Consider the following 13,201-nt stretch of genomic DNA (forward strand, 5'->3'; position numbering starts at 1 on the left):
TGTACACAGTCCTAGATAAGTAGTTCTGTTTTTCAAAAATGTGCTAAATGGAAAAGGATTTCTCTTTTTTCCAGGTTTGAGTGCAGGTTTGAGACCTGGCAGCAGGATGGGAGACGCTGTGAAGTAGAACCAGTAGAAGAGATGGGAAGCCTGAAAATGCAGCAGTTGAAAGGATGTGATTGTCTAAATCTCTGAGGTTCAGCTGTCTTTTGGAGGACTCTGTAAAGTCTTTGAAATTTAAAGCTGGCAGCTGACAAATTGCTAGTGGAAGTAGTAAATTTTGATGGTAGAATCAAGTATGTTAAGCTAAACAATTACTATTCTGGTTACTCAGCAAGCAACGCATTTTTAACGTGAAATACGAGTTACAAGTGAATGAAACTATAGAAAATGGTGTTCTGTAGGGCCAGCCAAGCCACAGAAATTGTTGTGTCCATGGTCACATCCCAGAGCTAACAGGTGTAAATGCACACAACCTGAGGGCACACATGGCCTGGGGCAGGAGCTGGGTCAGCTCATCCTTGTTGAATTGTCCCCAGTGATATCTCAGGCATAGCTGATGCCTGAGGCACAGGCTGGTGTTTGCTGGAGTATCTCTGCTCTGGGCATTGCCCCTGGAAAGGGCTGCTCCAGCAACAGCCACGTGCTGTGCCATTCCTCTGCTTCAGGGGACAGATTTTCCTTTGTAGGTTAGAGTCAGACACTGGGATGTGATGAGAGCCACTGCAGTGTGGCATCCACAGCAGTTTCTTCTGCTGGTGCTCCTGGGGGTGGGTAACTCCAGCTGATGGTGTTCTGATCAGCTGAGAGTGGCAGCATCCTGCAGCAGGTGCCTTTGATGCATGTTCACTTAGCTCATACAACATATTCATCACAGATACTGTTCCATCTGTGTGCTATCAGTCAGCTCAGAGAAAATGAGGTTTTTAACAACCTGTTTGTTGTATGAAATTAAGTTATGCTTCCTTCATGCTTTTCTACCTCATGCATGCCAGCATACAGAGTCAAAGGGATAGTAATTGTTCCTACGTGGTTGTATTTTTTAATTTAAGAAATGGCAGAAGTTTTTTGAATGAGCTTCAACAAAAGCTTGGCTCCTTAGTCTGGACTGAAATTTGGCTGGTTGACCATTCTCCAGAAATACAACTCTGGAAAAATTGTAACCTGAAAAACATTTTTCAGCCTAAGCACATTTCCACCTTCCTACATCTGTTTTTACATGCTTTGACTATGGCATTAGGGACCGAGCTGTGCATATCCCAGAGCTGATTTGTGTGGATGTATAGACCAGCTCTGCAACAGAAACAAACCCTCTGCCCTGTGATTTGTCCTGAGAAGATAGCTGTTAGGAACAGAGCAGCTCCTTTGCACAGTGTGCCACCAGTGCAGGTTCCTGCAGAGTGCATGTGGCTGTGCACACTCACATCCTCTCCACAACAGCAGTGCCAGCTGCTTTCCAAGTGCTTTCCAAAGAGTAGAGAGTGTACTAACTCCCTACTCTGGGTGCTGTCAAAATCCGTGGTAGAAATTTTATGGGCAGAATGTAAGGTCAGTCCCAATGAGTACACTTATTTTGGTGCTTTGTGTTCCTTTTTCAATTGTTTTCCTCCCTAAATGCAGGTTATTTATTCTGTCTCTCACCCCCACATAGTTATCACTAGCAGCAGTACAGCTCCCGGTGATGAGTGTGGATATCGGAGCCTGCAGGAAAAGCCACATCACCACCATGGTTATTTCTGCTGATAATTAATTTTAGAATTGTGTTTCTTCGTGAAGCTAAACCCACTGTTTTCCAGAGGGAGGGCAAGCTGTAAACAGTGCTGTTTTGAAGGTGTGCCTGGTCCAGATGCTGCCTGACTGCTCCTTTCTCTGCAGGTGATAGAGGACAACACGGGCGTTCGGAGGGTGGTGGTGACGCCGCAGTCTCCGGAGTGTTTCCCTCCCAGCTACCCCTCAGCCATCTCTCCAACCCATCACTTACCTCCCTACCTGGCACACCACCCCCACTTCATCCACAACTCCCACACAGCGTTTTACCCTCCTGTCACTGGACCTGGGGACATGCCACCACAGTTTTTCCCACAGCATCATCTTCCCCCAACAATATATGGAGAGCAAGGTGAGCTGGGAGGAAGGGACTGGCCTTTCACACCTCTGTTCAGCAGTTCTAAGGGCTGGGGAAACCAAGAGTAAGAATGAAATTGAGAACTTGTAGAGTAGCTTTGTTTTGTGGAGCCTCCTTTAATATCCAGAGTGGGGGGGCTGTAGATATCCAGGGTATCAATTTTTATTTTGCCAACAAAGACAAAACTGTTTTGGGCATGAATATGTTCAAGGTTCACAATCAAAGTGAAGCACAAAAAGGAGGATTGAACTGTAGAGAAAAGCAGGAAATACTGTGGTTCCTGCAAGCTGACCTGCCTTCAGTTAGAGAGAGTCACCCTTGAAGGGGGGAAGTGGGGATTGCATTTAATGAAGTGTATCTGAAGAGTGCACATGATATTTATGATAATTCTCAAACTTTCTTTAGATAGTTTTAAATCCCAAAGCTTCTACTTCATGTTACACTTCCCTCCTTAGGCAGCACAACTGACATGATTGTAAAGTCTGTTTATACTGGGAAATTAAATTGCATGTAATCAGGCTTGTCAGCTTGAAACCAGAACATCTCAGCTTGTTCTGTCCAGTCAGGCCCTGAGGAAGAAAATGCTAAATTGCTCTGAACTTATGAAGGCTTTTTCCAAAAAATCAGTTCTCCCTGGATTTTTGCTTGAAATCTGTGTCCCTGAAACACAAAGACTGAAAGAAGAGGGAAAACTATTGCCCTAATTTCTGTATTTTACACACTCACCCAAAATAAAATTCTACCATCAAAGGAGCAGAGTTAATACAAAAAAATTGCAGAATAGAGTTTCCTTTAAAAAAGTCTCCAGAAGTATCTGGAGTCATTTCATTTGGAGATGGCCAGGAATTCGGTTTTCTGGATTAAAAAAAGCCTCATTGATTTTTGCCGTTCCGAGTTTAACGCGGGCGAATCCTTCCCTTTCAGAAATCATACCACTATACGGCATGTCCAGCTACATCACCAGGGAAGATCAGTACAGCAAGCCACAGCACAAAAAACTCAAAGACAGGCAGATCGACCGGCAGAACCGCCTGAACAGCCCTCCCTCGTCCCTCTACAAGAGCCACCTGGGCAGCTGCACCTCGGTGTACAATGGCTACGCCAAGAGCCACAGCGCGGCGAGCAGCGGCGCCCAGACCCTCAAGAAACCCGAGCGCAGAGCAAGGAGCAGCCCAAAGTCTAATGATCAAGACCCACATGGTAAAAAGAGGGGTTTATTTTTGTTTTTAATTGCTTTTTGTTGCACCTTTCGGGCTTGTGAGCTCCTCTGTGTGGATTCAGTGGCAGTGCCAAGAAATGCTGCCACCCGTGTGTAAAGGCAGTGTTGATGCAGTGGGAACTTAAATAGGAATGGTGGGTTTGCTGGGCTGTGTTGGTTTTGTATAGTGAGCCCAGTGCCTCCCCATCTTTTGTGACTGTTCACACAAGATGCAGCATCATTCTCTTCTTACCTGTTGGAAGCAGAAATGCATTTTATGGGCAAGGTCGTGGTTTTGCCTTGCTTTTCAAAGAGGCATCTTGGCAGTTTACAAAAATCTTCACAGATGGTTGAGCTATAACCAAAATCTGACTATTAGGTACCACTACTTTGCGTATCCCAGGTAAACCTGGTAAAGTTGTTAGAAAGTTTAGAGGTGATGGCTGAAAAACCAAGGTGTTGGGTTTTTTGGCTTTTTTTTTTGTTTGTTTTTGTTTTTTTTTTTTTTTATGTGGAAGTTCAGTGGAAGTAAGATTAGTTGAAAACAAAGAAGACTGAGAAGAAATTTCTTAATGTTAGCCATTGGAAATAGTAGTCAAATAAGTCTGGCTACTTTTGAAATAATTTTCTTCAGCATTTTTTGGGAGACTTACCATTTAAAAATTCAAAACTTTAGAGGAACAACCTAATGTTTTACTGTAATCAAATCTCATTTATCACGAGCCATTTTGCACACAGCCAATTCTACCTAAATTTAGTAACTTGATATAATCCCTTATACCTACCTGCCTTTCTCTTCTCTGCCTGTCTCTTTGCTGACTGCTACAGCAGCAGCTTCCTTAACAAACTTTGATGTAGTAACCAAACTTACACCCATCATGTCCAGGATATTAATAATAGAGCACACTCTGAAATCTCTTTGAGTGAAGTTACGCATATAAAATAGGTTTTTCCATTATCTATCTATAGTGTATATTTATATGGCTCTGTACTTTTACACATGAGACATAACTGAAAGAAATATTTATGAAAACTAACTGTATCAATAGCCAAAGAGGGGGAAATGCTGCTGACATGGCCAGGAATGAGGATTTGCAGACGTGCTTCAGGGTCTTTAGAATTAGCAAGGAACTGTATCTGGGAATGCTGTAATCCAAGAAAATGAATCAGTGCATTCTAGTTATTTCTTGCCAATCAGCTTTTGTGAATTTTAGTATTCTTATTTATGTTTAGGTGTTTATCTGAGGTGGAATACATGCGGTGTTTGAAACACGTGTGTGAAAGACCTGGAATAAAGAATAAATAGTCTTATAATACAGGTTCAGTGGGTACTGAGTCAGCCTGGCTGATGACTTCTGAAATAATCTAGGAATAATTTAAAAGCCTCTTGTCTAAGGGTTTCTTGCATCCCTTGTGTTTGTCTAATTTGTTGCTTTGGACTGGTCTGCTGCGCTGCAGCTGAAGAGCAGAAGTGCTTTTAAAATACCAAGAAAATCAGTGCAGTCAAGGCTACAGCACGTCCAGTCTTGTCAGCCCGAGAGAGCCTTAAAACTGGGAACAGCAAGGGATGGAGTCATACCAGCTTGGAAAAGTCCCTAACAGGAGGCTGTGCAAATCAGCATCCCTTGTCCCACCCTCCTGCCTTTTAAAATTAGGTTCAGCATCTGCACCCAGAGGTGGCAGCCCTGGAGTTGCATCAATTGCTCTGCAGCAAGTCTGTGGCCAAAACAGGAATAGGAGAATTTTGTTCACATTAAAAGAAAAGAAAAAAAAGATACTGTGGGCTTAAATGTGAGATTTTTGTCTTCAGAGTCTATTATTATAGTCCTACATGTGTATGTAAATGCAAATTCCTGCAGAAAGGTCACAGAGGTTTCTTAAAAGCTCCCACCAATCAGCCCCATAAAATAAGTTCCCACTAGATGTTTACAAGCTCCTAATCATATCTGCTGCTTTATACTTACCTTTTGTGTTTCTCCTTCAATTATTTGGGGATTTATTGATGAATACCTGACTAACATGACCATACAGGTTATTGGGGTTAGAGTTAATTGCAGTCTGGGCACAGTTGCTATTTTGATTTATGCTGCTAAAATGACTGTGTGTTTAGAATAGCCAGGAAAATTATTGTGTCAGAAGCAACAAGTAGCAAAAGGATTTAAACACACAAGTTTTGTGGATGTGTATCTGTTCAAGCCTGCTAATAGTTAAAAATTTGATGGTGCTGTGTGGCTGCTTCCAAAATTGCAGAATAGCCTGGAAAACCTATTTTTAGAAACATAAATATATAAAAATATGTGTATATATATGTATAAAATCTGTGGAGAAGTCTTTATTTAGAAAGCCACTTAACCAAAAAACTCTTTAAGAGGCAAGTAGGAATGTATGAATTTGCAGTAAAACTTGGAGTAAGGTGAAGGGGAGCTGGAGCTGGGGGCTTTGTTTGCATGAATTTTTAATTGGGATTGTGATATGTTTGATAGCATATGCTCCTCTGTTGGTCTTTGCTCTATTCCACATGTTAAAAATACATTGTTGTTTCTATAATGCACCCTTTTCCCAGGGTGGTTCTATAACACAGCAACAGGACCTCCTTTTACCAGGAAATTCACTGTTTTGGATTGGGGATATAAGTGCAATTCTGACTTTTTCCACTGACAGCATCATGTTATGTTGGGTGGTGCACTTGTAGATAAAGATTTCTAATTACGTTGGAAATAGGGCATTTTAAGGCAAAAAAGAAGGAAACTGGCTTATAATTGACTGAAAATTTAGCAATCCTTCTGAGTGTTTCTGGTAGGATGATGGATGGTGTCTTGTTCAGGCAGGAGGTATGATGTAGGGAATTCTGATTTAAAATCCATACTGTGTCATTTCTGCAGAGCTGTTTTAAAAACTGAATGGGAGAGGAGGGAGCAGGGCTGGGTTTTTCGTGGGTTGGGTTTTTATTTTTTCAGAAAGGAGCCTTACCACGTAAAAAGAGCTGTAAGCGGAAATCCTATCCCATTCATGCTGTCCTTTATGAATTTCAGTCTGAGTCACTTCCTTCTCATGCACTCCATAGTTCCCTCCTTGGTCATGTAGAGATCTGGTACTTTGAGAAGTTCTGTCTGTGGGAACATAAGCAGTTTTGAGCATTCTTACAATGCTTTTGCCAATTTCCTAATAAAACATCTTTTTTTTTTTTTTTTTCTCCCTTCAAACGCGATAAAATCTTTTTTTTTTCTTTTTTAAGCCTTATTGAAGTTTGAAGAGCCTAAGATAGCCAAAACTAAAACACTTCAAATGGGTAAAAGTGGGAAGCAGGCGATGGATTGTTGAGTGCATCCTGTGCAGGAGCTGGGTGGGAGCTGAGTGCCAGAGCAAACACACCCAGCCTGGGCAGGGAGGCAGCTCTGGGCTGCTCGTGTGTGCCTGTTTGAAAGAGTTCCTAAAGAATTTTTTGGTCCTAATTTGAGAAGATTTGGCTCTATACACTCTGGGCTACAGAGGCCCATGTAGCCCAGCAGTGTGATGAAGATGATGCTGAGGGCAGCCTGCAATCCTGGACACATCCCACTCACCTCTGCTGGTTCCTCCACCAGCATCCAGACCTGCCAGCCACCAGGGAGGGTCCAGTCCTGCCCACTTATTGACCTGTTGTCTATGAATTTGTCTCGGTTTTGAGGAGCAGATTTGCTTTCAAGGTGTGGAATGCTGGCTTGGTGTGCACTGGAGTGCTCTGAGCAGCTGCTTTCTCCACGTGGCACAGATGTGCTTTACATGTGGAGAAGGGAGGCAAAAGCACTAGAATCAATTAATAGTTCAGAGAGTTGTTGTAGACTATTGACAGATGATAAACTTCTCTAGTACCATTGTGATATGTGTACAAACAGCTTGAAAACCTCAGATGTTGCTTTCCTGGTGTGGAGGTTCTGTAAATCTGATTTTGTGCAGCCTCCAGCTACTCCCAAAGGTGAAAACCATGGCTTCAAATTCCTGCCTGCATTGCTGATGGAAGTTTCTCAGGAGATGTGGCTAGTTCTGTGTGCACATCTCTTCAAGGCAGATGCAGTGGGAATGCATGGAAAATGGGCTTGGCAAGAGAACTTTCTGACAATGGTGGTTTGAATTTAAATAGGTTTTAAAATAAGTACTTTGCAAAGCAGAAGTTTTGAGGTGAAGTACTACCCTCAGTGCTACCCCTGAGTGGTGTGGGATGTGCTCTGCAAGCTGCTAAAAAGTGATGCAGAGTGGGTGACATGAAAAACCAGAGCTGAGGCATTCTTGGTACAACCCCATCCAATGTTCTCTCAGAATCTTCTGTATAACATTTAAATATACTTGGGAAAAAGTGGATTTTTTTCTATTTTTGTTTAACTGTATCAAGTTGTTGTTTTAATCCAGAGCCTGTGAATTAAAGGGAAATTGAAGGAGCTGTGATTCAGTGCAGACAGGAACCAGGCAAAGTTCCTCTTCTTACTCATTCTAGATCCTGTCAATTCTTTTCTATTTTGGTCCTGAATCCATTTTGCTTATTGAGTCATACATTTATCTGTGCCTGTATATCCTATAAATTTAAAAGCTTAAAAGAGCATTTTCATCACTTTTGGTCCATGTAAGCAAAGAGGTTGAGAAACACTGGCAATACATGTAAATTTTTATGTTCTTTTGGGCAGAAACTGAGGATTTGGTACATACTAATAGACTTTTGTTTTTCCAATGTAGACATGTTCTCAGACAAAATTGGTCACAAATGTTTTTTTTTCCCTAAATGTATTTGCTTCTATAAAATAAGAAGTTTCAATAAGATTGTCTCCTGAAAACAACCTGTCAGAGCTGACACAGTGATTTTATTAATAACATGGAAAAAACCACTCTGAAGAGTAAAATACATCTATCAGGTTAAGTGAATTTTAGTATTATACCAAATAATGCAATGTGAAACATAATATTTAGTGGAACCAGAGACGTGTTGAATCTTGTGAGCATAAATCAGCATCACGTATTAAATCTAAATGGTGTTACTGTTCCTACTGCATTTTTTTAATACCTTTAGCCATTAATGCTACTTGGCTGAATTCTTCAGACTTATATCTCATTAGAAATAGATTTTGTGTGTTCAGTGCTGTTTTCCTGTAAGTTTGAATGCATGACAGGAAAGGGGATGCATTAATTAGGGCACAGTCTGAACTTGAGAAACAACTGTTGATTTGCGACACCCGGAATTTCCAGTGTGATATTCTCGTGCCTCGACCTTATCTCCCACATCATGACTGAGCTTGTGCTTTTGTTTGTTTCTATTTGGAAATATGCCTGCTCCTTCAACAGTCTTTCCTTTTTTTTTTTTTTTTTTTTTTTTGGCATTGTCTCTAAAATAATAGGCTGCGAATTGTTCGTTCAGGCAGTAAACAAAGTGGTTCTGAGTGTCAGATACACCTCTGTGTACCAGACTGAATTCCATTAGCTGGGCCACACAGGTTCTCACCAAATAACATTTTGCTAATAGTCACGTAAAGTAACCACTTAAGTGAGCTTTATACAGACTGATGGCTATATTAGAAACATATTGCAGGGTTCAGGTAGAGTACGTTCCCAAGTTCATGTCAGTCTGTGTGCCTGCAAGAATTTATCCAGATCTGGCTGAATTTGTGTCTTTTCTCAGCAAAAAGAATGGCTAAAATGTTTATGCAGCATCACTGAAATATACTGAGATGAGGGAGGGAAGCAAATCCCTGTTTCCTCTGCTGTCTTGAAGCTGAACTTTCGTCATGGGGGCTTTGATGGAGAAAGGTAAAAGCTAAATATCAGAGATGGTAGTGGAAAGCAAAGCCATGCCCAGTGCTAGTGCACTCCCTGCCTCTGCCCAAGCTTTGCCCAGTTCCAAACCCAGCAGTGTTTTGCTTTCAGCTGCCTGTGGACACTTCCTCCTCATGCATCTTGACCAACTCTTTCCCTGAAGTCGTCTGTGCACAGAACAATTTCCAGGAATTTGCAAGCCTATGAAATCTTGTCTGCATGTGACATGTCATGAGCACAGAGGTATTCTCTTGCTGTATCCACACTGCAGGAACAAACCCATAGTTTATGGGAAGCCTGAATGCCATGGCACTCCCACCTTTTTTTTTATGCCATGTTGCTTTGTTAGCACGGAATTCTACAAGCTGGGAGAGAGCAGATACACTCTATTTTTGTGCGCTTATCTTGAAACACTAAAGAGCCAGCTTCATAACTTTGGCACTAGAAGCTGTAGATAAGAGATTCTCTTCATCAGCTAAGTGGGAGCATCTCCTCTTAATTTAATTGCACAATATTCTCCAATCTTCAGTGTCAGCTGTTTTTAAAGGTGAATAGAAATGCCTCAAATGTGGTTTCATGCAGACTTTTTGTGCCTGAAAAGACAAAGAGAACACCAGGGTAGCTGTGAATACACATGATGCAGTGTGGTTGAGATTCTCTGAGAGTTGGTGGTCTGGTCATCCATGGCTCTGAGGCATCACTGGGGCAGAATGGGTCACCACAGTTCTGGTCACATTTTTCAGTCTCATCACAGCAGCTGTGACAAAACACACTTCATTTGAAGCTCCCTAATTGTCCTAGGTGTGTGAGCTGCAAGAAACACAGCTCAAGGTCCAATGAGGAATGTGTAGCACATGTCTAGTAAAGAGTGGGGAAATCTGGCTCCAGGGCTCCACTTGACCTTACTGGGCACTTAAAAACCCTTTTGGCAGTGGCTGGGGTTTTACCCCAAACCTGTTTTGGGGTTTGTTTTCTGTAGACTCTCATATTTTTATTCTCATCTGGTTTTATCCCTCCCTGCCTCATTTTGCCAGCAGGATCTCCTTGGCAGGGCAAGCTGGATAAGCTGTCTGCTCCATCATTTATCAGGAAGTCAGTGCTAAATGACGTAAGGCACAACCTCTTCCCCCAGAGGATCTTCATATTATCTCAAGAATTTGCAGCTTCTGCTGCAACTGACAGTCAACTCCAGAAGATTGAAATCTGAACCTTTTTCCTAGGAGTTTACATAATTTATAGATACCCACCCAGCAGAAAAAAAAAATCATATGAAGTACATTTTCATCCTGCTTAAATGCTCACTGATTAAATCCTTGTGATGGGGAGTAGAGTTACACCAAGATCTCAGAGCTTCAGAGCAAGATAAGCAGTATATCCTCACAAAGTTAGGAGGAGATAACATGGACCACCAAGAAAGGAAGGGAACTGTGTTTCCCTTATTTGGCAATATCTGGGACATTGAGCCAAAAGGGAGACAGTATTTATAGGGAAGAGGTAGAACATTTCCTCCCTCCAGACTATAAAAAATAAAACACATTTAAGTCTAATGATTTAATGAACAACACTTATTTGTATAGCCAGATGTTCTGAACAATGTCTGTCTGTATTTCCAGCTGGATTTGCAAAGGTGGTGAAATGAAATTTCATGTCCCCCTGAAGTTAATGGGATTTGTTTACTGAACTCTTAGGCTGTGCTTCAAACCCCATCAGTTACTTTTCTGAGGAAGGTTGGAATTTGATTTCCAAAGTTTTTGTGACCTTCAGTATATTTGCTTTTAAGGGGAGGAAAAATCTCAAGGCAGGGTGATGCTTTGAGTGTTGCAGTTAACAGAAAGGATAAACACTGTTCTAAAATGAGGAAGCCATTTCAATTTTCTCCAAGGTTTATTATAAAAGATTTTGTCCTGAAGCTCGAGTTTGGCTTTTCTGTTGTTTTTTGGAGTTTTTTTTCCCTCTGAGGAGTTGTGCTTTAAAGCAGCTGCTTTGATTTACTGTGATTCATGTGACTTGTGCCTGAATTTCATCTCAGCAATGAAATCCAGAATGAGTTGAAATTCCTGTAGCTTTGTTGAATCCTTCCCAGCAAGCAGTACTCAGGTGAATATTTCTGTGAAATATTTTAAATATTTGGAAGGATTCTTAGTGGTGAAACTGGTTGTGCAAACATCCAAGATCACATTTTGCTCTTGTCCCATACAGGATTGCTAATTGCCCATGCACTTCTTTCAGCTCACTAGTAGAAAGCTGGTACAGACATTTTAGATCAGATTTTCTAAACATTCTTGAGTTCATTCTTCCTATCTCAGGCATGGGAAGGCACAGATAAGATTACATCAGCCTTTTTGACTTCTGCATTTCAGAAATTTAGCCCCCAGCTTTTATTAAATGTACTGTTTAATATCATTCCAGCTCACATAGTCATAGTTCATCCCTCAGACTTGACTGCAAAACAATTTAGGCTGGGATTGCTTGAGTCAGTTGATTGTCATCTGTCACAAGGAAGAGAATTTATTTCTGTTCTGCTGTCAATCTATAGGTGTTAGGGTTGATTTAAAGAGGGGAGGGGAAGCTCTTTGCCTTCCCCCATCTCTGAGCTGTGGTGCCTGGGCTGAGTGGAAAGAAAAAAAAATGTTCTTTGGTTTCTGGGATTACTGTCATCTCCTCCACCACTCATTGCAATTTCATTGTATCATAGTTTTCATCTGGAAAAATAGGTCAGTGATTTGCATTGGTAACAGAAGAGCTTAGGTTGGGGTTCATTCAAATTACATTGTAACTGCAGCCCCTCACTAGGTTACCATTGAAAAATCCCAATGAAAGCTCCATGAAAAAATCTTTGCCTTTTTAGCATTATGATTTGGAATGGTTGTATTAAAAATAAAATAAAATAAAATAAAAACCCACCAGTATTTTCTGTGGAGTCTAACATATTTTAAAGACATGCAAATAGTGTAAGAAGTGCATAAAAGAAAATTTCTGCTGTTATGTAAATGTTAAGACAAAATCAAGAACAGTGAAAAGATGACACATTTTCTACTTTTATCCTGTTTTAGGGCAAGTTTTTTGTTGCTTGCTTTCTCATAGAGGGTGAATAGCTTGCTTTGCTCTGACTCTGTTCTTGGGACTGCAATAGTGGTTATTGCTAAAACCTGGCATCCCAAAGCATTTTCCATTGCCCACCATGAAATCTAAAGAAGGCATTTCTTCTTTGATTCCAGCAAGGCTGAGGAGTTGTGACTGAGGGCAAAATTTGGCCTGTGGTTATTTTCTTAATATTTTTTAGTTCATGGTGAGCAGTTCTGTGCCTCTGCACTGGGGAAGAACTCTGCTGCCTTGCTATTGTTGTAGCAAACTCGGTGGCTTTGCAATGTTCACTGCCAAGGAAGTTGTTAATTTTGGCTGAGGTGCTCTGTTTAATCCCCAGCAAGCTTGGAGCTCCTATGGAGTCTGTTTTGGCTGTGCTGTGTGATTGTTTTTCTGTGCAAATACGCAGTTCTGCAGGTTATTTTGCTAGTTTTGTGTTTGATCAGGAAAATGCTCCTACTGTGTAATAGGCAGATTAGCAAAGGGTTTGATGGCCAGAATTGCCTATGGTCATATTTTGGAACGTCAAGAAGAAGTAAGTTTTATTTTGTGTTCAATACTGGTGCCATTGTCCCCCTACACTGGGGATAGTATTTCAGAGGAAAATATTTCCTCATTGGCATGAGGCAGCAGACACAGGATTTTAAAGGCCAGGCTGGGGACACTGGAGACTTGTTACTCTGTGTTCCTTAGGGATTGTGCTTTCCACCTCAGATCTTGGACAGAGCAGGACTTGGTGTGGCTGTCCCCACTAGAGAGTGACAAAGACAAAACCACACCTGTGGTGGGATGCAGTGGAGCTGCCAGTGATCCGGTTGGGAAGAGAAGACTAATTCTTGGTGCTGTCAAACTTGTGCTTTTTGTCAGTGCAAGGAGTTGTGAGGTTCCTTTCTGTGGTCATGATGCTCAGGCTCCCACCTTGCCTGGCTGTGAGAGTTAGGTGGCAGAACTGAAGGGAATGTTTCTTTTCAAGAGGAAATCTCTCTGTAAATGCCAGATGGTGTAATTTCACAGCT

General features: G+C 41.5%; 1 protein-coding gene across 2 annotated transcripts in view; it reads left to right on the forward strand.

Annotated features, from left to right (window-relative positions):
* The window catches only part of FNDC3B (fibronectin type III domain containing 3B), a 180,951-nt gene that overhangs the window by 95,954 nt on the left and 71,796 nt on the right, over nucleotides 1–13,201 (forward strand). For both annotated transcript variants that reach the window (XM_085069045.1, XM_085069046.1), the window contains exons 5-6: nucleotides 1,876–2,119; nucleotides 3,050–3,325. In XM_085069045.1, coding sequence (XP_084925171.1) covers nucleotides 1,876–2,119; nucleotides 3,050–3,325 — 520 coding nt within the window. The remainder of the gene's footprint in view (nucleotides 1–1,875; nucleotides 2,120–3,049; nucleotides 3,326–13,201) is intronic.

Source organism: Lichenostomus cassidix, chromosome 9, assembly GCF_008360975.1.
Source record: "Lichenostomus cassidix isolate B80296 chromosome 9, HeHo_3.0, whole genome shotgun sequence".
Taxonomy (NCBI): Eukaryota; Metazoa; Chordata; class Aves; order Passeriformes; family Meliphagidae; genus Lichenostomus; species Lichenostomus cassidix.